This window comes from Poecilia formosa, unplaced genomic scaffold (genome assembly GCF_000485575.1).
Source record: "Poecilia formosa unplaced genomic scaffold, Poecilia_formosa-5.1.2 Scaffold99, whole genome shotgun sequence".
NCBI classification, from domain to species: domain Eukaryota; kingdom Metazoa; phylum Chordata; class Actinopteri; order Cyprinodontiformes; family Poeciliidae; genus Poecilia; species Poecilia formosa.
Window position 1 is genome coordinate 674,726 of NW_006800038.1, and position 24,931 is coordinate 699,656.

At 39.8% G+C, this 24,931-nt stretch overlaps 1 protein-coding gene across 1 annotated transcript in view; it reads right to left on the bottom strand.

Annotated features, from left to right (window-relative positions):
- Positions 1-217: 217 nt before the first annotated feature.
- LOC103142687 (neuron navigator 2-like) overlaps positions 218-24,931 on the bottom strand; it is a 30,289-nt gene continuing 5,575 nt past the window's right edge. The window contains exons 3-10 of the mRNA XM_016674670.1: positions 11,810-11,939; positions 8,674-8,983; positions 6,981-7,689; positions 5,090-5,309; positions 3,088-3,365; positions 1,850-1,915; positions 1,020-1,064; positions 218-503 (exon numbers count right to left, since the gene is read on the bottom strand). Coding sequence (XP_016530156.1) covers positions 218-503; positions 1,020-1,064; positions 1,850-1,915; positions 3,088-3,365; positions 5,090-5,309; positions 6,981-7,689; positions 8,674-8,983; positions 11,810-11,939 — 2,044 coding nt within the window. The remainder of the gene's footprint in view (positions 504-1,019; positions 1,065-1,849; positions 1,916-3,087; positions 3,366-5,089; positions 5,310-6,980; positions 7,690-8,673; positions 8,984-11,809; positions 11,940-24,931) is intronic.

Genomic DNA, 24,931 nt, shown 5'->3' on the forward strand with positions numbered 1-24,931 from the left:
GACCGGAAGCAGATTATTTGAATTTTAAGTGACGGTGCCCTAAAACAGCTCAGACACATCCTAACATTTTCAAGTTAAAAATAATAGGTACCTTTAATATTTTTCAATTTTTTGCAGTACTTAATAGTTTGTTTTGTCGAGGATTGTCCTTTCCTCCCAAAAAATTAGCAGACATGCAAATTTGGATGAAATCACTCACAACGGTGGAGTGCGTTTATTAATTATATGACTTTAAAACATTTGATTGACCTGGATTTAGTAAGTAATACCAAAGTAAATGCATGCCACACTTTACAGATTTGCCAGTGAATGTATAAAGTTTTTTTTTTTTTTTGAGTGGCCTACCCAGCTGTCCAAAGTTGAAGCGAGTCCCAGAGGGAGAGGTGAGGCTGGAGCCGGGGGAGAACGGTGAGTTACTGGCAGAGTCCTGCAGCCCACTGGTGGAGTGGGAGCGCAGCCAATCACGGTCCTCATGACCCCGCAGCTGCTGAGACGGACCGTACCTGCAGAGAGTCAAAGAATTGGCTTAAAACGGAAGCCAGGGCATCAAAATGGAGATTTTGTGTGGAGTATATGGGATTTTATTATTCTTTAAACAACAAGTGATCTGGATTTTGTTGCTTATTTTGCTTCCAGCAGCCAGATTAATCACCAGGATCTGACATGAAGATGAGACAGATGCTGCACCAACATATTACAACAGCGTGAACGTTTTTTAAAAGCTTTGAGCAACAGAAAAAAGCAGAAAAGACGGCAAAAAAGAAAAAATTTGATCCCCTGATACAAAAAAAAAATCATGCCTGCCCCAGAACAACACACTAATAGATCTGCACAGGAACAAACACTCAACACGACAACACATGTGGTAAGTGCCAAACAAAATCTTGATTTTGAAAAGCGTGAGCAGAAGCCTTAACGAGATGATGTGGACGCTGCGAAAAATAAAAAAAATATAGCAGAGGCTGGTAAAACCGGAGAGAAAAGGTGCAAAGTGCCCAACAGGAGAACAAATGAGGTACCTGAATCCCTTCTTAGGCAGAGTGTTTCTACCACAATGTGGCCCGCTGTGGGAGAAAAACACTTCAGAAGAGGAACACAAATGGAGGGAGGAGGCAAGGAAACGTGTCTCTGAAAAAATGGCTGAAATTATTTTAACAATGTATTCTCTATGCTGCAATCTACAGGATCAGGGCCACTGGAAAAAAATCTTATTTTAATCTCAGAAGTTTGAGAAAATTAAAGTCAAAATTCCAAGAAAAAAAAGTCAAAATTAAAAAAAAAAAAAAAGTCAGGATCTTGAGATTAGATTTCTGAGATAAAAATCAAAATTCTCAGAAAAAGTCATATTTCCTTCTCTTTTTTTCAGTGACCCTAATCCTCTGCAATAGCAATCAAATAATGTCCAAACTGGAAAGTTTTATTTATTTATTTATTTTTTTCAGAATGTCAAAAGCTTTAGCAAAAAAAATAATAATGAAATTAAATAAATAAATAAACAGCATTTTTCAAGATTAACTAGAAAACTAGACTAACTAGGACTCGATTCTCAAGTATTTTTCAAATATTTAATATTTCAGTGGAAACAGAAAAACCCAATTTTGGTGTAAGCTCTATTCTCAACCACAAGATGGCAGTACGTGACAGCTAAACTAAAACCTGAAACTCATAATTTCCATTCATCTCCAGGAGTCCTAAAACTAACCACAGACTACCACACAGGGACAAAACGCTGAGGCTAGATTACAGGCTGTAATCCCAGAGGCCGGGGCTCCCTGTGTGGCAGCAGGTGGTGCTTTAGCAGGACCACCCACCTCAGCAACAGCCTAACACCGCACACAGGTACATTTACCTGTCCTGCCTCCGAGGTAGCGTGTTTCGGCTGAATATGGGGCTAGCGGAGGGCGAGGAGAGGGGACTGATGGAAGACAGGAAGGGGAAAAGAAAACGCACAACAGACACAAGAGAAACAGCAAAGTTTTAGAGAGTGAGGTAGATGAAGGAAAGTGTCAGAGCAGAAATCAACAGCAAGGATTCAGCAGAGAAACCTCACTGATGTCGCAGCCTGGAGCCCAAATGATAAAATGTTTCCTCTGAGGCATTCTCGTCACTTTACACAGTCAGGCTGTCAGGAAGGAATCCGCTACACTGACAAGAATCAGGATTGTTTCCTCGCCGCGGCTGCACACAGATTACCAAACGACTCCAACATCACGGCTGCTTTGTGCAACTGATCAATTCAGACATTTTTCAAAAGGAAGCAACAGGATTGTTTAGGAGTTTTTGGTACAGATTTCCTCCCTGCAACAGAAGTCTGGTACTGTTGTCTGACAATTAGGAAAAGCCACACATATGATGCCAGATTAGGGTCATTGCAGATGGAAAAAATATTATTTAAACGGCCACAAAAAACTCAGAAATTTTTAGATTAAGCACAGAAATTTTTCAGAAAAATTTCTGAAAATGAAAACTCAGAAATTTGCTAGAAACAAACTCAGAAAATTTGAGAATGATCTTTGAAGGTTTCTTGATAAAAGAACATTTCTATCTTGAAAATTTTTTCAATGAAACTTCTTAATAATTTTTATCATAAAACCTAACTGTTTTTATTATTATTTCTATTACTATTATTTTATCACTATAAAATAATTTGAGATAACTTATTATTGACAGATTGTTTTTCTTATAACATGGGAAAAATATCTTGTTATAAGTAAAAAAATCTGCCAGTGGAACTTATTATTTTTCATCAACATTAACAAACTATTTATGTGAGATAAGCTGTTATTCCTTGCTGAAAAGTTACTTGTAAGATATTTTAGTCTTTTTTCCAACTGTGCTAAGATATTTGCACTAGAAAGACAAACTGTGTAAGAGTTTATGGTTTTGCAGTGTACAAACAGTGAAGTTTGTTCAAAGGATGTAAATATTTCTGCAGTGAACCTGAAAACAATGATGCAATTATCAAACAAGTACATTAAATCTAATAGTTATGCAAACTTTTTAACCTGCTGTTCAGAAAAATATCAGCAAACAAACAAAAGTTTTCATCTCCTAATAATTTCCGTAACCCATCCTGTCTGTCCGTACCTCTCTGACATGCCGGTCTTGACGCTCCCGGTGCGACCCAGAGCAGAGACGGTGTCCTCGCGGTGCGTCCCGAGTCCGCCGGCGCTACTCAGGCTCATGTCGATGGACTCGCTGCTGGTGTGCATGCTGCTGACCGAGGGGAATCCCACGCTGCCTGCCCCACCGTGCCCACCCAGGGTGCCCTCTCTGCTCGGCACAGACGAGCCGCTGAAGGTGGTTCCCCATGTCAGGCTGTTGGAGGGACCGGTGGAGGAATACATCGATCCTGGGCTGGAGGCCTGCAAGATAAATGTCTAAGATTAGGTCTGCGAAGGGATGGGAAACAAATCAATAATAATATGCATCAATACAGAGAAAATTCACTGAACTCTGATCTAAAACCGCACAGGATTCTGGGAGACGTATGCAGAGAAAAGGCTTTAAATGCTCAACATCTCACAGAACTCTTTGGTTAAATAGCAACGACCTGTTGAGTAACATGCGCAGCAGCATTTTATGCAGCAGCGTGGGTTGCTAGGTAACAGGGTAGTGCCACATCAAATCTGACTTGACAATCAAAAGATTTTTCAAATGGCTCATTTTCCAGACACTAAAAAAATTGCCGAAGTCGTTGGGTGGGTGTTTTTTAAGTGCTTGTGTTGCTTTTAGACGTTGGAAAAACTCAAATCGAAGTATAAAAATCAGCAAAATGTGAATTAGATGTTCAACCTCCCACAGCTAGTTAAGCAAAGGTGGTGTCATCAACTGACTCACTCACTCTTTGGTCACCTAGCAACAACGTGTTGAGTAACTGGTGGTTACTTAGCAACAACGTGTTGAGTAACTGGTGGTTACCTAGCAACAACCTGCAGAGTAAGTTGTGGTTACTTAGCAACAACGTGTTGAGTAACTGGTGGTTACCTAGCAACAACCTGCAGAGTAACTTGCGCAGCAGCAGTTTAAGCTTTCCCCACAGTTCTTCATAACTGCTTACAAATAAAAGAATAACAGTATGGAGTAAAAACTGTGGATAAAAAATATATTTCCGATATTTAAAACAAAAATCCAATCAATAATTAGCAATATTTACTGACATAAAACGCTTATTTTTGCCATTTCCAAAATCTCTCTAGGAAATAAACTGATCAAACATCCTAACATGAAAGACCTTCAATCAACATTCCAGATGTAACTTCTCCATCATATTGAGAGGAAGATTCAATAATCATTATCCTAAATCAAATTCCAGTTGCAGCCCTGACATTAAGTCCTTACATTGTCCGCTTCCATTCCAGAGTGAATTGAATCTGAAATAATTTAATAAACTTTTGAACTGCCTTCTGTTTGTGAAGACATGACTTCTCTTTCGTCAAACAACATCCTCTGTGTCATAACGTGACTCACAGCCATTCAGCTCAAAACTTATGAATCATGTGAAAACGTGAAGCAGAGTTCATGACCGAGCACGCCCAAACAGCCCGGGTCTGAAGTGATTTTGATCTGCAGTTTGTTAAACGGGCGTCTCATCTGCGCCTCACCTGAACCGGAGTTGAATAAAGAAGTCGGCGTGTTTGTGGTATTAGTAAGGTGAGAGCAGAATAATCCCAGCGTCCCACCAAAGGCCGGTAAGTAGCTCTATAAACACACTCCCACGTTTAACACCGCCACAGTTTACTCTTGTATAAACTAAGAACACAAACAGTTGCTGCTTTTAAACCGGGAATAAAAAGGGCAGCAGATGAATTCACAGGTAATATTTTAATATTTTAACTAAAATTAATAAAAATGAATAAAAAAAAATACTGTTCTGACAATAAATATGAGCAACATTTGGTGGGAAATTATTACTTTTTTGTGTCCATGATAAAGATCAATCCACATTTGACTTACTTAAAGAGAAACTAAATGAAAATCACTTGTATTTTATGTCATATTTGAACCCAAAGGAACAGGAAGTCAAATGTTAACTCTCTAATCAGCTGAAGTGAAATAAATCCTACCTAACCCAGTTAAAGTGTCTGACCTGCTCGCTGCCCAGAGTCCCGGTTCCTGACCCCAGGGCTCGGCCTCCAAACAGGGGGCTGCTGGTCTCGCTGTCCGCGCCTCCCAGCGCGCCATCGGGCGACTCCAGCACTGTCGGAACGTGGTTCATGGTGGCGTGGGGGTTGGAGATCACCGTGGAGTTCTTCAGGTTTTCAGCTGTGGTGACTGGAGCTTGTTTACTGGCTTTACCGCCAAATAACCTAAACGTGCATCAGTGAAGGAGAGCAGGAAGTTAAACCAATCAGTCACCGAATGAACAACAAACATGTTTTAACCAAAAATAGTATGTTGAAGTACTTGAGCACAATATCTGGATACTTTGCCCAACATACTCCGACTGAATGTAATTGAGAAAATACAACTAGTTGCTACCAGAGTACCCAGAAATAATACTACAGAAAGAGTAAAACTACTTCAGCATATTTTTACTCAAGCAAAAGTAAAAAGTAGCTGTCTAAAAATTACTCAGGTAATAGTAAAAAAGTATTTGGTAAAAAGTGTATACAAGTACTGAGTAACTGATCAAATTATCAATCAATTAGTATTTAAGAATTACATAATCAGGTGGATCAAATTATAAAGTTAAGAGGAAATTTTGGTATTTCATGGACCAAAATGACAATAATTCATATTAGTAACAAAAAAAACAAAAAAAAATCAGGCAAAATAATTTTTTTCCAAATCATTATAAAACTTATGAAACTAACAGAAACTGCAGGTGTGTCTCTGTCTGATGAATTTTTGGTTAAAACATGTTTGTTTTCCATTCAGTGGGAAGAAAATCCAGAAACTTTACTCAAGAAAGAATAGAAATACTTCATAACAGAATTACTCAAGTAAAAATAAAAAGAACAGCAAGAAGTAAAAAACTTCTAAAGGTAAATTTTTCCAAAAAGTTGCTTAAGTTAATGTGATTGGGTAAATGTAGCTAGTTAAACACCAAAATAATCTGCTTAGAGCTTCTAATTTTACTCATAAAACAGTGAAGAAAGAAGAAGCCCTTATAGGCTGCTAGTCAGAACGAAGCGGCGCTTGAACCTACAACCCTCCTCTTGTTCCCGGCTTCGGCTAATCGGTGGGCTGTGATGACTGCAGCCGCGGCGGGGGATAACAGCAGCACGTCTGTTTGAAGACTTATCACTGCCTCACATTAACGAGGGCAGAGTGCTGAGGTAAGACGATGCAGACTCCATTCCTGCACGCCACTCCCTCCTGTTGCCCCTCCAACCTCACCACCAAGGCTGAGGCTTGGCAGCTCATCAGCCGCGCTCAAGGCCTCCACTCACAATGGCCTCATTTAACCCCACACACACACACTGAGTGAGTGTGTGTGTAAAACAGGCCCACACGTGTGATACTTTAGTCATGATTAAGGTTTTTTGGGGGAGTGAAGTCAAGTCCATACAGGAGGGCCCCACTTGGAGTGGCTCACCATGTCTGGAGGGGTTCGCTAAAAACCAGGGCCGTCAACGTTAGCGCGTTAGCTAGTTAATCTGATATCACACTGCAAAAACACAAAGTCTTACCAAGTGTTTTAGCTTCTAGTGCCATTATCTTAGCACGCATGAAATGAGACAAAACTAACTTAAAAAGCAGTAGCAAGATATAGCCACTTGTTTTAAGTAAATATTTCCTTAATATTAATGAAAAACTGCTTGTTCCAATGGAAAACAAATTAACTTAAAACATGGGAAAAATGTCTTGTTACAAGTGAAATAATCTGCTAATGAACTGGTACTCGGTTGATGCAGTATATGAAGCTGATCTTATCTGCCTCACCAAAGGTGGTTTCTGAGTTAAAAACTGTTTCTGAATCGAATCATGACTCTGAAAATCAGAATCGTATCTCCAGTTTGAAGATGTGTGTTCACCTGCGAAGTGTTGGTGATGAAACCTGCTGTCTTCCCGCCGCCGCCGCCGCCGGGCCGCTCTGCATCCCGCCTCTCAGATTGTCGATCTCGGAGACGCCCTTCTCGCGATCCGTCTGATTGGCCAGAAGCGCTGCTGACCCGTTGGGCTTGGCGACGCCGAACGAGTTTTTCCCGTGAGACGTGACGGAGAGCACGGCCGCCTCGATGCTGCTGGTGGACGAGCGGTTGCCGTTGCGGGCGGCGGCACCCGAGCGGCTGGGCCTGGGCAGGCTGCGGTACTGCAGAGTGGAGCGGGCGCTCATCGGGAGGAAGCCGTCGTCATGGTGACCCAACGCAGACCCCCCGTCCTGCCCACCCGATTTTAAGCCGCCCGACAGAGAGCGCCCTCCTGATTTGGGCATCTTCCCCAACGTGGCCGAGCCGCTGGTGATGGTGGCGCCGCTCGCGGTAACCATGGTTACCATGCCGTGACCTTGCTTCTTGAAGCCGAAGGTGCTGGTCGGGGTGCGGGTCGACAGCACGAGCGTGTGAGACTGCGGGTCGGAGACGGTGTGCGTCAGCGGGGCGGCGGCGGCGCGGCCGGCGGTGGCCGGCTGCTTCTTGGCCTCGTCGCCGCTGCTGCGCCCGGCGTCGGACGGCGAGCGCTGGAGGCCGTTCGAGCGCGGGGAGAGGCGACCTTTTTCCGACACTTTTACGTCGTCGGTTTTACCTGCAGGAGGATGAAAACGATTCAGGTGAGCGAACAAAACCAGAACGGCTTCACATTACGACACAGGTGGGAAGAGTCTCCAGAAATTTCACTCCAACGTTAGAGCTGGACAATATGGCTGAAAAACGGATCAGAGGTGTCCAAAGTGTGGCCCGTGGACCTTTTGTGGCCCCTGGAATGATTTTGTGTGGCTCTGCCTGCAGTATAAAAACGGTACAGATCTGACTGTTAGGCAGATGGAGCCAATGCAGATGCACATGTTTTATAATGGGGATAATTTTATAAACATCCTAATTACAAACAAAACATTTGATCCTAAAGAGATTCTCCTTTTAAAGTCGTTAAAAAGTCACAAACTGTTCTAACTGCTGCTTTTACCTGTTTTACTATCTAAGCTGAGTGATTCATATTTTTTGAAAAGTAATTTTGGTTACAAAGATTCATAATCCATTTTAGTTATTGCGTTTTTTATAAAAAAATTTTTCCAATTCCAGTAATTATTTTTTTTATATCTTTGACTGGGTATTCTTGCATTAATATGCTGTTGTTATTATATTAGTTGAAAATTATCTCAAAATGACAATATTACTGTTTATCACAATAACTTCTGGGAAAATGTATTTGTTATAACGTCAAAGTCGTACAGTTTCCTAAAAAACAAGTAATAATCATCACTTTTATAATTATCACAATACCACAAAATACGACAATGAATCTTAAAGTCCAAATCACCAAGCATATTTTGCGTTTATCAGTAACACACAGTCCCAATAATATATACAAAATGTGAAAGGTTAAACATAAAATCACAGAAAACTAAATCTTAATCCTCCATTATATTATAACAAACAAAATCACACAAGGATTATCTCCAGGTAGCTACAAAGGCCACACCAAAAAACCCCCCAAAAACATTAAAAGTTGCCAAATTTATTGTTTATCTTGATATATTGTTCTATGTTTAACGATGGGAGTTTGATTTACCCGAGCCGTGGCTCTTCAGGCCGACTGAAACCGTGGAGCCAGTGCTGCTGGTGCTTTTAGTGCGGGGCGACGTCACCCCCACCTGGGCGCTCATGCCCCTCCTCCAGGAGCCCGTGTTGGACACAGAGGGCGTCTTCCTGCCCGAGCAGCCCTTGTCGGACTCGTCGGACACGTCGCAGTTCCTGCGGCTCCACTTGGCGTCCATCCTGGCGCCGCCGTCCAGCCCGCCGTCGGGCCGCTTCACCTCGTCTCCGGTCCAAGCTTGGTGAGCCGTTGTGGAGGCAGAGTGCTTCTCCGCATCCGTCACAGGCTGGAAACACAGAGGAACAGTTAGACAAGAGGTTCGCAAAAGTACAACGGCGCATTACGGCCAAGGTAGACGGAAGGCAAAAAAAAGGAGTAAAATTCTGCTAAAAATCTCAGAAATTTTCAGATGAATCTCAGAAATTTTCTAGAAAAAACATTGACATCTCTGAGCTCCAAAAGTCAAACATTTGTAAGAAAAAAAAATGAAATTTTGAGATTAGTCTCAGAAATTTCCTAGAAAAACTTTCAAATTTATAGTCAAAAAATTTCCATTTTTTCTCTAACATTTTTGACTTGAAAATCTTTTCAAAGTTTTTTCCAGAAAATTTCTGAGATCCATCTCAAATTTTTTGTTTTTCTTCTCACAAATTTTCAACTTTTTAAACCCAGAGATTGTGAGATTAATCTCAGATATTTTCTATAAAATTCATACAAGTTTCTGAGCTCCACAAGTCCAAAATTTTCAAGAAAAAAAAGGACATATTAAATTAAAAACTTTCTGAGCTCCAAAACTCGAAAATGCAAAAAGAAAAAGAAAAGCTTGAGATTAACCACAGAAATTTTTGACTTTAGAGCTCAAAAATTTCCTTGTTTTTTCTAGAAAATGTCAGTTTTTTTTTCCAGAAGTTTTTGAGTTTTTGGTGAAAATCTACTTCTCCTTTCTTTTCTATCTACAATACCCCTAGCATACTGTCATGTAATTTTCTAGAAAATTTCTGAGAATCTCAAAATTTCTGAGTTTTCTTCTTACAAATTTTTGACTTCTGGAGCTCAAAATGTAATCATTCTGGCAGAAAATTACTCAGTTTTTCCCATCTACAATGGTCCTACCATGTTATCGTAGAAAAGTGCTCGGTTCAGTCAGACAGCAGGACAGCAGTCGGTCTGGTCACATCACAGCTTGCGAACTAAATGTTCTAGTAATTTAAAAGATGACTACACTTTCATGTCAGAGCAAGCCTACAGTCTGACAACAGCAGATCTTCAGATTACTGAATCCTGGTTAGTGAACTGATAATGACCTTCTCACAGGAAATGTACTTAACGCAAACCAGCAGGAACACTGTTGAAGCATTTCAGCTCCATGGTTAATTAACATTTTGCTCAGGCACATTCTTGTTTTGAATCTTTATGCCAACCAGAGTTCACACCTGAGAGGAGACGCAATTCGATTGGGGAACAAATTTGAGACATTCACACTGCATTTTGTCAAAACAATCTAAACTAATTAAAAACCTGTTCCCCTCCCAGCCTGTGGGGGCGCTGCACTAAGAACCACTGAAGGAGACAACACAAAAACCTCTAATGAAAGCAGGAGCGCAACTTTCTAGTTCACAAAAAGCAAAGTAGCGTCAGATTTTAGCAGATGTCGGATTCCTCTTTTGTCTTTGGCAATAGATAATAAATTAAAAACCAGAGAAGACTCCAGCATATTGAGGCGCAGAACACAGTTTAGCCAGAAGGTGGCGTCTATTGGAGGGGCACAAACTACCAGCAGATATCTGAGACAGGACTAAAGTATAATCAAACTAAAGTTTGATTAAAGCAGAAATGGTGTGAATGCACTGTAAATATTCATAACTTTCCTACTAACAGCAGCTGGATTTGTTGCAATGACAGTTCTGCTGTCGCACAGGCAACACCTTTAAAAAGCTGCAAGCTGATCTGCTGTGAGATCTTCAAAGTCCAGCCGACGCAGGCTCGCCTGAGGACAGACGAGGCAGAGCTCATTACCGGCACTCTGTCGTACAGCTGCACTGAGAGAAAGACGCTCTGTGTGCCTTCCTTTGTTATTCAATCAGCACCTTGACCTCTGCAGCAATAATGAAGAGTCATCACACATGGGATGGCCTCAGATCAGGCCAAATATACTGTGAGTACAATAAGCACAAGAGTCCACTGACATTTTCAGCAAATGTCAAAGACTGACATGCAAGCTTAGAAAAAATAGCTTTAATGTATAAAAGAAACATGTGCTCCAACTAAACAACAAATGTTAAAAGCTTCATTCAGGGAGTTTCCACACCTGATAGTTCAGCAGACTCTGTTTGATTGGGGACCAAAATTGCAACATTTGTTACATTTTCAGCTGCTGCAGTTCTCTTTCACTGCATTGTCAAATCATCCAAACCAATCAAAAAACCTGTTCCCCTCCTCACCTGTGGGGGCGCTGCAGCAAGAACTACAGAAGGAAACAACTGAAAACCTCCAGAGCTTCCTTCCTCATGAAATGTAAACGAAAATGGAGTGGCGTCAGATTTTAGTGGTTGTAGGATTTGTTGTTGGTAATAAAACCACGAGCCATTTCTCCTGTTAGCACTAAACTAGACTAACGTTTGTTTTGGTTGTATTTACCCAGAATGCCCTGCTTTTGGAGCGGTGCAGGTTTCTGCAGGTTTCAGCAACTCAAATTTAAGACATTTTAAGACGTTTAAAGTCAATTATGAATGAAATTTAAAACTTGTATCACATCAGAAATGTACAAAAAATAGCATAATTTATATAGCAGTGCCAAACTACTAAGTGGCAAAGACAAATGTCTTCCAGCCAACTGGCGTTAGTTAACACTAAAAAAACTAGCTAGTTAGTAATTGTAAATTAGCAGCTAGCTAGTGGTAGCCTCAACTGCTTTGAGGAACAGAACATAATAAAGATGTCTGCCAATGACTCAAATATCAGATCGGTGTGTCTCTAATTGAAACAAATCATGTAGGAATGCCCTATAAAGACAATTCATTTAAACTTCGTTGAACTTCCAGTTGATTGAACTGGGTTTCACTGCAGGATGCAGAGAATCCTGCTCTCTGAATGCGTGTTTTCTCTGACTTGCCTGCGTGCTGAGGCCTTTGCGCTGAGCTGCAGGTGTGTTGGCGTAGGAGGAGATGGAGGAACTGGTGTTGATGTCATCGGTGTCGATGTTGTCGCTGACGCCGCTGCTTACCGAACTGCTGTCATCCCAGCTGCACAAGAAGAAGAAGAGATATGGAGGCTCATTTCAGTCCATATAAACAAATCGCTTTATATGGAGGAAAACGACAGACTAAGACCTGTTGGAATAAACAATAAATCAGTTAATTGCATAATAATTTCCATTTATTTCTCAGAAATATCTTCCAATTCCAGTGTTACATGTTTATTAGAAATGAAAATGTACTGATTTTACAGAGGGTGTACTTGCATTATTACCCTACATTACTTGAAAACTGTCTCAAAACAACATTATAGTTTATTGTAATAACTTCCGAGGCAATTCATACAAAGAGACAAAATAAAGTCTGATAGGATATAATTCTGCTTTGCATTAGCCTGCTGAGAAGAAATAAATTGACTTTTAGAGTTTTAAGTGTTTAATGTCACCACTTAGTCAAAGATGCATGCAAAATTCATTTAATGCATAAAAACAGATCACTTTCTATGAACCGGAAAAGACGAAAAATGTTAATTTAAGCATGAAGTGAGACTGAAAGAAGAATCTGGTGACTGCCTGGAGATTTTCCTTTTATTCTCCATAAAACTGATTGCAACTTGGATACACACACACACCCACACCCAGACACGTCTGAATGGGGTTGTCTATCATACGAACAAAGACTCGATGGAAGGCTGACATCATGGTGCGTTTGTGTGTCTGAGCTGTTCAAATAGACCCACATGAGCAGAGCAAACGTGCCAAGAGTTAAGGATATCTGTAAATATGTCTGTGTGTGTCTGCTGGTGTGTGTGTGTGTGGGGTGTGTGTGCATGTGTGTGTCTGCTGGTGTGCGTGTGTGTGTGTGTATCCGCTTAGAGGCTGTGGGGGACAGGAAGCCCAGCCAGTTGGCAGGCAAACATTGGCCTGAAAGGAGCAGAGGGAGGCTGATGGTGACAGCCACTGCAGGGATGACGCACACACACACACACACACACACACACACCCATACACTTTGTCAGAGCTGAAAGGATAAACACATTTCAGATTTGATCAAGCTAGCATTTGTTGCCTTTGATATAATTTTCTTCTAATCCAGATGATTTTTGATGTTTATTAAGGTGGGCACTTATTGTGTCGTTTATCATTTATGGATGTAAAGATTTCACATCTTTATTCACATGATGAATCTCAAGAAACCCAAAACATTCCTTAATGTTGGGATTGTTAGTTTTGATATTTTTTTCACAGTTTGTTTAATTAAAAGCATCAATGCACTGCAAAAACACAAAAGCTCACTCAGTATCTCATAAGTAATTTTTCATGAGCTTGTGTTAAGTAAATAATTCCTTTATATTTATGAAAATGTAATGGCTCCATTGGCAGATTATTTCACTTATTGCAAGACATTTTTCCAATCTTATAAGTGAAATAATCTGCCAATGGAACCAGAACTTTTTAATCAATATTATGGAATTATAGACTTAAAACAAACTCCTCTATCATTCTGAAAAGTTGCTTGTAAGTTAGTTTTGTTTTATTGCAAGTGTAATAAATATTTTCACTAGAAAATAGACCAAAAATACTAGGTAAGACTTAGTGTTTTTGCAGTGTAATATTCTGTTTATGGAAGCATGACTCAGATTTATTTGTTTATGAAAAGAGGAATAAATCCCTGAATTATTAATAAGGTGATGTCCGTTAATCCCGTGTATCAAGAATCATCTATTAAGAATCAGGTAATAGAGAAAACATTCACATATTAACATAAACTAAAAACTCTGATGCTATTTCAAACGTTTCAGCATAAAATTATTTATGATTTAATTGTGTGAATTTCAGAAATATCTCCAAACCAAATGAGCCTACACAGTTCATTTCCCACCAGCTTACATCGTCTTGTTTTTAATCATTCATCCTTCCAGTTTGATCTTTGTACAAAAGCAAAACAGAGGCAGCTTTGGTATAAACAAAACCAAAGCGGCGTTGCTCAGTAGTCAACTTACACGCCCAGAACTTTCCCACCAAGCAGCGAGCTCACATCATAATTATGGCTTCAAACTAAGAAGCTAAACAAAAACAGACATTTCCAATGGCACAGTTCCCAGATTCAACAGAGAACCGCCAAAACCTAATCAGCTGGTTCCTGACAACCATCAGACCCAAACACCAGCCGATGACCCGACGTCCTCCTGGATTTAACCGGCTGAATAAATCAAGCAGAAGCTTAGCGCAGACACGGCTTATGGAGCTGAAAGCATCCGAGGAGAGGAAAGAGCTGGGCGGTGATGAGAGATTTAGAGTGACCAGAACCAGTTTAAGTCTTCCACACGGCGAATGGGGGTATTTCCCACGTGGACTCCGCTCACAGACAATAAATATGGACAGCTGCACTGCAAAAACACTAAACTTTACCAAGTACTGTCCAGTTTCCTCCAGTGCACTTGAAAAAAGACTAAGTAACTCTTCAGCAGGACATAGGAGCTGGTTTTAAGTAAATAATTCCTTAGTAGTGATAAAAAGTATTAATTCCACAGGAAGATTATTCCACTTGTAAAAAGACATTTCCCCATGGTATAAGTGAAATAATCTGCCAGCAAAACTAGTACTTCTCCATCAATATTAAGAAATTATTGACTACATCTTTCTGAAAAGTTACTTAGTAAGTTAGTTTTGTCTTATTTTAAGTGCACTGAGATATTTGCACTATAAAATAGACAAAAATACGTGGTTGGATGATTCTACACTGCAAAAACACAACATCTTACCAAGTGGTTTTGGTATAGTTTCTCACTTGCATTAGGTTAATATTGAAAAGACAAAATTACTTGGTAAAATGATTCTACACTGCAAAAACACAAAATCTTACAAAGTATAGTTTCTAGTGCAAATATCTTAGAGCACTTAAAAAAATACTAAAATAACTTACAAGCATTTTTTGGATAGATATGGGAGCTTTGTCCTTTTTCAAGTGCACTAGAAAAAATAGACAAAAATACTTGGTAAGGCTTTATGTTTTTGCAGTGAGATAATCCAAACACTAGACATGACATGAAAGGAAACATTAAATTTAGTCTCTTTTCCTACTCATATGTCTGGTATCTACCTGTTCAGGGTGCCGGTGTTGCTGTGGGAACCGGGTCGCTGCGCGAAAATGCCAAACTGGACAGAGAGCTTCATGACTCCATGCTGCTGAAGGATTCACAGAAATAAATCTCTCTGTCTCTTCTCCTCCCTCCCTCTCTCTTTCTTTCTCTGCGCTCCCTCTCTCGTTCTGGATCGAGGTTCTTTGTCACTTGCTGCAGCGGTGCTTCATCCCCCGGGCGCTGTTTGTCTCTGTCTGCGCCGAGCGCCGAGCTGAAAGGATCTGAGCGGAGGACCTGCCCCGCCGCTGGTAACCTGAGCCGCCCTGGAGACCGTTAACCTCTTCACTGCCGCAGCAGCGCCGCTAACGCTGCGCAGCCAAACACACACACAAACACACCCTGTGCCCTAAATAAGCCGCTTGAGGAGCATCAAACAGGCGGGACGAGTCAAAGCCGCGCCAGCGCAGACAGATTGAGACAAAAATGACAATCCTCATCCTCCACTTGCTCTGCTGTGTGGTTCCCAGCTCTGGTTTATGTATCCTGACTGTGTGCGCGTGCGTGTGTGTAAGACTGCAATTTCCCACACAGATCCACCCTGAGCAACTGACAAGCCAGCGCTAATTAGAGATCAGGCCAAACGGCGGGCCCAGCCCTCAGCATCCTGCTGGCAGAGCAACCCGCCTGTTACCAACCGCCGAGCCTTTACGACCAATCACAGGAGACCGAGACGCTCACCACGGGCAGCGCTGGCAAAGACCAGGTCAACAGCTAATGGATCAGAACCAAAGGGTCAGTTTATAAATGTTTCTGGGTCGTAGGGAAGTTAAGGCTCTCTCACACCTGAACTTTGTTTCATTTTCAGCTGCTGAGGTTCGGTTTCATGCTCCCCTGAGTCCAGAGGTGGGTAGTAACTAGTTACATTTACTCAACTACGTTCACTTGAGTATTTTTTTTTTTAATTTACCTTTTCTATGCTGTACTTTTTACTTTTACTGGAGCTATTTTATTATGAAGTATCTCTACGCTTGAGTAAAATATCTGGATTTTCTACATACTGAATGAAAAACAAATATGTTTTAACAAACAAATAAGACCGACAGCTTCTGTTAAAGTTTCATAACTTTTTTTACTGAAAGAAACGGATTCGGAAAAAAATGTTTGTGACCAATTTTGTTATTTTTTTGTTACTAATATGAATTATTTTCATTTCCATCCTTAACATACCAACATTTCCACTTAATTTCCGATTTTGTTCCATCTGATTGTATGATTTTTAAATATTAAATAATTGATGATTTGACCAGTTCCTCAATACTTGAGTCGACTATTTACCAAATACTTTTTTTACTGTTATTTGAGTAAAAATTTTGGATTTTTCTACCCCTGTCTGGTGAGGAGCCATATTGATAAGCATGAAACTTTAACACCTGATCATATTATTACTGGAGGGCTCAAGTTGCCACCCTCAAAATTAACAAATTAAAACTTTTTTACATTGAGATTATGCTGATTTTGGTCAGTTAAAAAGCTTTTCTTTAATTTTATGAATATTGGAGATGTTTCTATTCTGTTTGAAAGTGTTTTTCCCCTCCTCGCCTGCAGGGGCGCTGCAATCAAGATATACTGAAGAAAAAGGCACAAAAACCTCTGAAGAAGACACTGAACACAACTTCCTGCTTCACAAATTGTAAATAAAGAGGAGTAACAAACTTTTTCTCTTTTGTCTTTGGTAAAAAAAAAAAAAAAAAAAGGCCATTTCTTGTGTTAGCACTCGATTCTTGCGTTTGTTTTGGTTGTGTTATTGAAACTGAACTAAAGATCTGATTCATTACAAAACCTCAATGGGGCTCACGGTTTAACTTGGTGAAACCAAAAGGTGCAAACCCATTCTTCAGTTTTTAAACAGGCTAAACGGCCTATAAGTCAGTAATGGAGGACGAAACGAGACCCAAATCAAGACATTCCACTCGGGAGCCTTGCCTCTCGCCCGGTCCCATTAGATTAGGGTTTCTCTTCTCCCAAAAGGGTCAAAGTTCAGGGGCCAAACTTCCTTACAGAGAAACACAGAGTTAAGAAGATGGGGGTTGGTGGCAATGAAAAAATGAAGCTCCCACATGGGACAGCCAATAATGGTTTCTGTGAGCGTCCTGAGAAACAGGCAGTGGGTTTGTTTGTTTTAACTTTCCCTATGCGAGGCTCCTGGGACGTGGTTGGTTGGACGGTTGGTCTGCTGGTCATTTCAGTTCACCAGCGGCTCCCCCAGCCCCCAACCTCAGGAAAAAAACCACCTCTGGCACGAGCACACAGAGTGTGTGCCGCAGAAATGTACACACAGACATGCAGCCACAACAGAGCAGCCAGGCAGAAGTAAGGGGATTTCCTGCATGTGAGAGGAAACTACTGGCCTCTTCGCCTCGCAGCTGCATCGCATAACCCCCAAATCCCCGTCTGTCGGGGGCCGGCAGGCAGCGGATGGTACCTCGGCGTGGTGGGTACGTTGTAAGGAGAAAAAAGGAATTATATTTCATTCAAAAAACCTCAGAAAATTTGAGATTAATCTCAGAAAATTTCCAGAAAATAAAGGAAATTTGTGAGCTCCAAAAAACTCAGAAATTTTCAAATTAAACTTAGACATTTTTGTAGAAAACTTTGAAATTCCTGAGCTCCTAAGGTAAAATGTTCCAAAAGTTGAACATTTTTGACTTCACGAACTCAGAAAAAGTTTTTTCTAGAAAATTTCATCTGAAAACTTTTTTTTATTTTTTTATCACAGTTCTTCACTTTTGAAACTCAGAAATTTCCACCTTTTCTTTTTCTAGAATATTTCTGAGACCAATCTCAAAATTTCAGAGTTTTTTTTTCTTACATATTTTCAAGTTTTGGAGCTCAAAAGTGTCCTAACTTTTAAACTCAGTTATCTAGAAAATTTCTGAGATTAACCTAGAAATTTCTGGGTATGTTTTATAGAAATTTACTCTTTTTGTCGCCTATTTACACTGGTCGTAAACGCCGTCGTAAGACGAAGAGAAACTTTTAGGTGTAATCTCTTTATAGGAAGCAGACAACATCTCACTGAAGCTGTCGGGTGTGCTTTAAGTAAACATACAGACAGAAAAGCCAGTTTGTGGATTAACACTCAACCGAACACAAAACAAGCAAGATGACATTTTTATTTTTAGTGGTGTGACATCTGGAGTGTTAAAGCAGGATCTGATCTTTACTGTTAAATAAAACAAACTGAAATGTACCTGGAGATGACATTCCTTATGAAAAACTTTAGATACCAGCAGTTTTAAAGGTTGAGTTGTATCAGATATACGTTTCTGACTTTTTGTCTTTCTTTTAATCCTTTTTTTTTAACGTTTTTACAGCAAAAAAACCTTAAGAGGATTCAAGGAGACCTAAATATGCATAAGGAAGTCCCTGTTTGTTTTTGTTTTTTTAAATAAATAAACTTTAATCATTCTGCCTTTTGGCTTTTCTACTTAAATCAAAAGTAGATCAAGTTTTTGGTTTCTAACTTTGCAGGGAGAAAAAAAATCATGTTCTGAACGGTACGGTCAAGCTGAAAAGATGAAGGAAAGGGAGAAAAACGGGATTCTGGGACATTCTGGGCCGGATCCCAGGAGTCCTGCGGTATGAAAATGACACAGTTGTCCCCGCTTTGACAGGGAAAGACGGAACCGGAGCGGACAGCACAACGAGCCGGGTTTGTCTTTCCGCTTATTGGGCCTACCGTCTCCTGTCTCGGAGAAAAAAATGGCTGCCCACATTCAGATGATTTATCGCAGCATGTGTTTCCTTTAAGTGCTCGCTTTCTCTTTGTGTTTGTGTGTTTAATATGTAAACACTCCTATAGATTTGACCGACTGACCCCGATCTACAGAGAATACACACAAAACTCTGAACACGTGTGCATCACTTCACACACACACACACACGACCCCTCCGAAAGGCACTCACTTCAGACAAATGAGGAATTTCTATCAGCAGTGCAGATGCCATCAAACCCATTTTCACCTCAGCGCGAGAAGAAGACTCAAAGCATCTTTCTTGGTCGGAGAAAAAAACTCATTTTGGATTTTAGGTGGAAAAAAATACAGGTCAAAGGAAACAAATTAGGCTCATTTCAACACGTTGGTATAGGTCAAAACATGTTCATTGCACAAAAATGTTTTTAGATCTTAACGTTCACACTTGCATGTGAAAATGGCTGCAAAAAGATGCACAATTATACAACCATACATCTTTGAAAAGCAAAAGTGGAGCCTCCTGCACAACAAGAATGCGGCAAGTGGTTTCTGGATGGTAAGTCAGCAACAAAACATTTGTGTTTCTCTGCAGCCGTTGTACAGTGCTTACAGCGGTAAAACCAAACTCCCTAAAAGCAAAAAATTAAATCTTACCAGGTATTTTTTTGTCTAGTTTCTATTGTCTTATTTGAAGTTTTGTCACTTCAAATGAGACAAAACTCCAAAAATTCTTGGTAAGGTTTTGTGTTTTTGCAGTTCTGAAGCTTTGCTGGGGTTGCTAGGTAACAGGTTAGCGCTCTGCTGGGGTTGCTAGGTAACGGGTTAGCACTCTGCTGGGGTTGCTAGGTAACGGGTTAGCACTCTGCTGGGGTTGCTAGGTAACGGGTTAGCACTCTGCTGGGGTTGCTAGGTAACGGCACACTGCTGATAAATCATAAATATCTCATAAATCATGCTGATTTATGAGATTCTGGAGGGTTTTTTTGAAACAGCTTATTTTCCAGACACCAAAAAACATTAACTTCTCACCAAAAACCACCTGGCTGTTTTTTTGTTTTTGTTTTAAGCACTCAAGTTGTTTTTTAGAAGCAGCAGAAACCCAAATGGAAGAACAAAAAAACTTAGAATAAAGTGATATTTGCATGATATGTCCCCTTTAAGGGTCTCCAGATAACACATGATAATCCTCTTTAGAATAACAGAAACATATTTGGGACTTCCAGCTGCTAGAGAACCACTTGCTGCTTTTTTCCCCTCCACATTTCCCATGTAAAAAATGTTATTTTTAATCAAAACAAGAAGGTCTGCAGTCTGTCTCAAGACACTAAGCCGACTAAAACATGGATCCAAATTAAACTTCAAGGCTGCACTGAAACGTTTCCCCTAAAGTTCAGTTAATAGACGTTTGAAGGATTCAGACTCACCCTGTGCTAACCGACCAACAAAGCTCTCACAATAGACGAATTCTCCTTTTGCTCCACTTTGTCCATCTACGGTTTCGTCCCAGTGGTCTTGGTCAGATTCCAGACCGGACCAGAACCACGGCGGGACTGAGTGCTTTACTGCACTGACTGCCTTCAGAGAGTAAATTTGAATATAAAAATAAAAAAGTATCTGATTTACAGCTGATCCGTCAGTAGAATTACTCAGTGTGTGATTTTGCATCTCTGTGAGGCTGTTTTGTTTACAGCTAATAGAAACCCCGGGTGGTGGTCTGCTGGTATGGTAGCCATGGCAACCTGTGTTACCACGGCTACCATATCTCTAAGGGCTTGTCTCAGTCTGTATCTACCTGCTTGTAAACAACAATTTTTACTTATTCTGTTTATGATATGAGAACCAGTTAGTGGCATTTAGTTTTAGAAGATGAGAACTTACCGCATTAAAGGAGTTAAAATGTTAAATAATGCATTTTTACTGTAAATTTGAAAGATATAGAAGAAGATTAAAGCCACTGGAAAAACAAAAAGTAATTGAGTTTTTCTCAATTTTGACTTGTTTCTCAAAAATTTTGACATTAATCTCAGAAAAATCAGAACTGAAAAAAGTGAGATTCTGAGATTAAAGAAGACTAAAATCAGACTATTTGGATATTTTTTCTTTTTCTCTTCTTTAATCTCAGAACTCTGAGAAAAGAGTCAGAATATTTTTTCTACATTTTCAGTGGTCCTCATCCTCCTCCGTAGGAAAAGCAGATTACACCAGATGGGAAATCTGTGTGGGCGCAAAAAACAGCAAAACATACTCAACCTTTAGAGCCACACAACGGCTCCAGCAGGGCTTCAATCCAAACATCACGCACTGCAACAAAGTGAAACGGCTCACGTTTTCACAGAAAAATGTGTTATTTGTACATTAGTCTACATCTGAAGTTTGTCAAATAATTAAAAGAGAGTCAAGGTATAAACGAGTGAAATATGTTTCCACAGCAAGGCAGGTGAACTTGCCTTGGACATAAGGTGAGAAACTCAAGGTGGATCTGGAGAACAGTTGATGCTTTATAAGAAATCAGCTGAGGTGGATTTTGATTTGCAGGTTTGTAGGTGGTACGAAAGAGGATTAGGGCCACTGAAAAACAAAACTAAACTCAACAGCGGCGTTTTTGGCAGATTTCTGACTTCAGATCTTAAAAAGTTAAAGTCAGAATTTTGACAATTCTGCGGTTAAAGTCATAATTGTGATATTTAAATCATAATTCTGATTTTAAAAAGTCCAAATTCTGATAGGATTAAAGTCATAATTCTGATATTAAAGTAAGAATTGCGTGGAAGAATGTCAAATTCTGAGAACTAAGTCCGAAATCTGAGATTAAATCAAAATCTGAGAAAAATTCAGAATTGATATTAAGTCATAATTCAGAGAAAAACTTAAAAATTCTGAGAAAAAAGTCAGAATTTTGAGATTAAAGTTTGGATTCTGAGAAAAAAGTGAAAATTCTGAGAAAAAAAAGCCAGAATTCTGAGAATAAAGTGTAAAATATGAAGAGACTACAACAACAAAAATCTGCAGCATTAAAAGCAGAAAAAATTTGGTGGAAGAAAAAACGTATCCAACACCAACAATAATTATTGCAGCGAAACCACAACATTACGATAGCTGGAGCAGAGGAGCAGGTGGAGAAGCGGCCTGGTGGAGAGTAAAACAGCCGCAGCGGCAGGTGTTGGAGAAGCAAAGAGCTGATAAGGTTAAAAACATTTTGTTCTTCTGCCCGAGGCCAACAGGGAAACCGCTCAAGTCCAGACACGACAGAGAAACGTTTGGGGGTTCAAGCATCTGTGTGTCTGTCTGAAACAACCTCTGCACTGTAAAAACTCTAAATCCTACCAAGTGTTTCTGGTCTATTCTTAGTGAACACATCACTTTGAATAAAACAAAACTAACAAGTAACTTTTCATCAAGACACAGCAACTTGTTTTAGGTAAATAATTTATTACAATTGATGAAAAAGTTCCAGTTGCACTAGCAGATTATTTCACTTTTAACACAGGAAAAATGTGTTGTTACAGGTAAAATAAGTAGTTATTTTAATCAATATCAAGGATTTATTGACTTAAAACAAACTCCGATATGTTTTTAAACCGTCACTTATTATTTAGTTTTGTCTTATTTTAAGTGCACTAACACATCCGCACTAGAAAAAGCCAAAAAACACAAAGCAAGTATTTTTGTTTAGTTTCAAGTGTAAATTTCTCACTTCACATGAAATAATAAAAAACTGGTTTAAAAGTATCAAGATGTGGGTGCTTTTTAAAGTAAATATGTCCTTAATATTGATGGAAAAGTACTAAATAATCCACAACCAGATTATTTCACTTGTAACGAGACATTTTTTCCATATTATAAGTGAATTAATCTGGCAGGGAAACTAATACCTTTTCATCAATATTGAGAAATTATTGACTTTAAAACAAGCTCCTACGTTTTACTGAAAGTTTATTTGCTACCTTTGTCTTATTTCACATGTACTCCAATATTTTCACTAATAACTGGACAAAAAAAATTACTTGATTTTGTTTTTGCAGTGCGTTCTGCAGTCACGCTCTACTTCGCACAACAATCCATCACCATCTTTTGGTGCAGACAAAACAATTAGAGGATGAATCATAAATGAAAACTCATAACTAGAGAGGATTTCAGCAGATAAACAGCAGAGGAGTGACAGACACATCAGCTGGAGTCCTTCAGGTGCCAAAACATTACAAAATGATTCACTGAAAGCAAATGGATTTTATGACCCTGGAACATTATGCCAGTGTTGCACAAACTGGGTTTGTAATGCAATGTGTCACATTGCTCCGAGGTGCAACTCAAACAAAGCCTGCAGTTTCCTCTCCCTATGAGCAATTATTAGTGGAATAATAAATCAGGAGTCTCTCCATGCAGTGTAAAGGACTTAAAAGATTACTTGTTGAGAGATTTAGTGGGAAACGTTCTGTTTGTTTGCTTAGAGAGTCTCAAAAGGCGAAGAAAGGCAAAGATCTCCACAAAAGCATGAAGTTTACAATGAAAAGGTAACGACGGCGGCAGAAGGGATCAGGCTTTAACGAGCACTGATGAAGGAGTCTGTTAGTGGATTAGGCTGAGTTTACTTTACGATGCATCACATGATGCCTAAAAAAAAAACACACACACTGCACAGACCAACAAAAACTAATCCTGCAGCAGGCTGTAGTCACTAAGTCACTTTGGCTTTTTCTGGATCACAAATTCATTTGTCATAATCAATGCGGCGGATTTTCGGTATAGGGGAATTTTTTCAATGGATATAAGATGCTTTAGTGCAAATATTTAAACTTAAAAAAAATCTAAATACATTGTTTTCTTTCTCCTTCCCATGAACTGCCCCTCCCTGGAAGCTGCAGCCTTTCTCAAATATAGCGTCTCACACAAAAGCTCTTAACCCGACACTTCTCTTGTTTACTTTCCTTTGACTTTTTAAACAAATGAACATTTTATTTCCTTGTGTGCAACAGACAAATTATGCTCAACAGCTGTATTTCCATTACAAATGTGTAAAAACGTAGTGAATATCCGGCTAGAATGTAGAAAAAACACAACTTCACAATTGTGATGTTTCCATTAAGTAAGAAAAGTGATAAAAATCACATGTAAATAAGTTTGTTCACACAATAAATCATTAAAAAATACATCACACCATCATCCTCCTGCCACTTCCTGTCATCTTCTTTGTCGTTTCTGTCAGTAGTAACATCCTGTTGTTGATCACATGACTCGTGTGATGCAAAAAAACATTTTCTATCAAAAAATTATATATATACTTTTTAAATTGCCGTGTTTCCATTAAGCAAATTTATATTCATAATTCCAATTTGCAAATTGTAAACGCAGCTATTAGTTAAAACAGAAACAAGAAAAGAAAAAGATGGGGGTGGGTCCTCTGTGCTCCCACAGCAGCTTCAGACAACAAAGACCTCTTCTTCTTTGTCTTCTTTAACAAAGAGGATTCAAACCAGAGGACAGACCATAATAGATTGCTTCCTCTTTTCTCAGCCACAGAGATTAATGACAGGATTAGAAAGCTCTCTTACACATCAGCACACAGTTTCTATTCTTTATTGTCTGCTTGTACGTTAACAGTCTGCTGTTTCATGACTCAGCTTTGCTTCCTTTTACCACTTCAGGTACATTTGATATGTTAGTCATTTTGCACAGCTGCTGAGCAACACGTCATGTTTCTCCCCCGCCTGCTCATTAGTCCAGGTCTGGTTTATCGGAAAACGTTTTGCATGACGGCTTTAAAGGTTTTCTTAAAGGTGAACCTCAGCCCTTTGAAGCCTGTGACCTCAGAGTTCAGGGGTCACGGCGTTTTTGCCCCAGTGCCACGTGACCGCCCGACACCTCCCGCCTTCAGCCGCCAGCTTCTCCTGAACACTTTGCTGCATCGCAATCCAGAGAGTACAGAAAAAAAAAACGCACAGGTCACATAAATCCACAACAGATTGCACAGATGTCTGGACGTGTGAAGCTTATAAATTAGAGATTATAGTCCAGAACCTGAACACTGCTCAGCGCCATTCCTCCACCTGCATCATTAACTCGCTTTTCATAAATTTAATCAGCCTCATCTTTTACTAGATGAAACCAGTCACCCTTCTTAACCCCCAGCTCCAAGACTTTCCATCCCGTGTGCCAATGCATTTTATGCAATGGTTCCCCAAATTACGAAGGAGGATTAGGGCCAC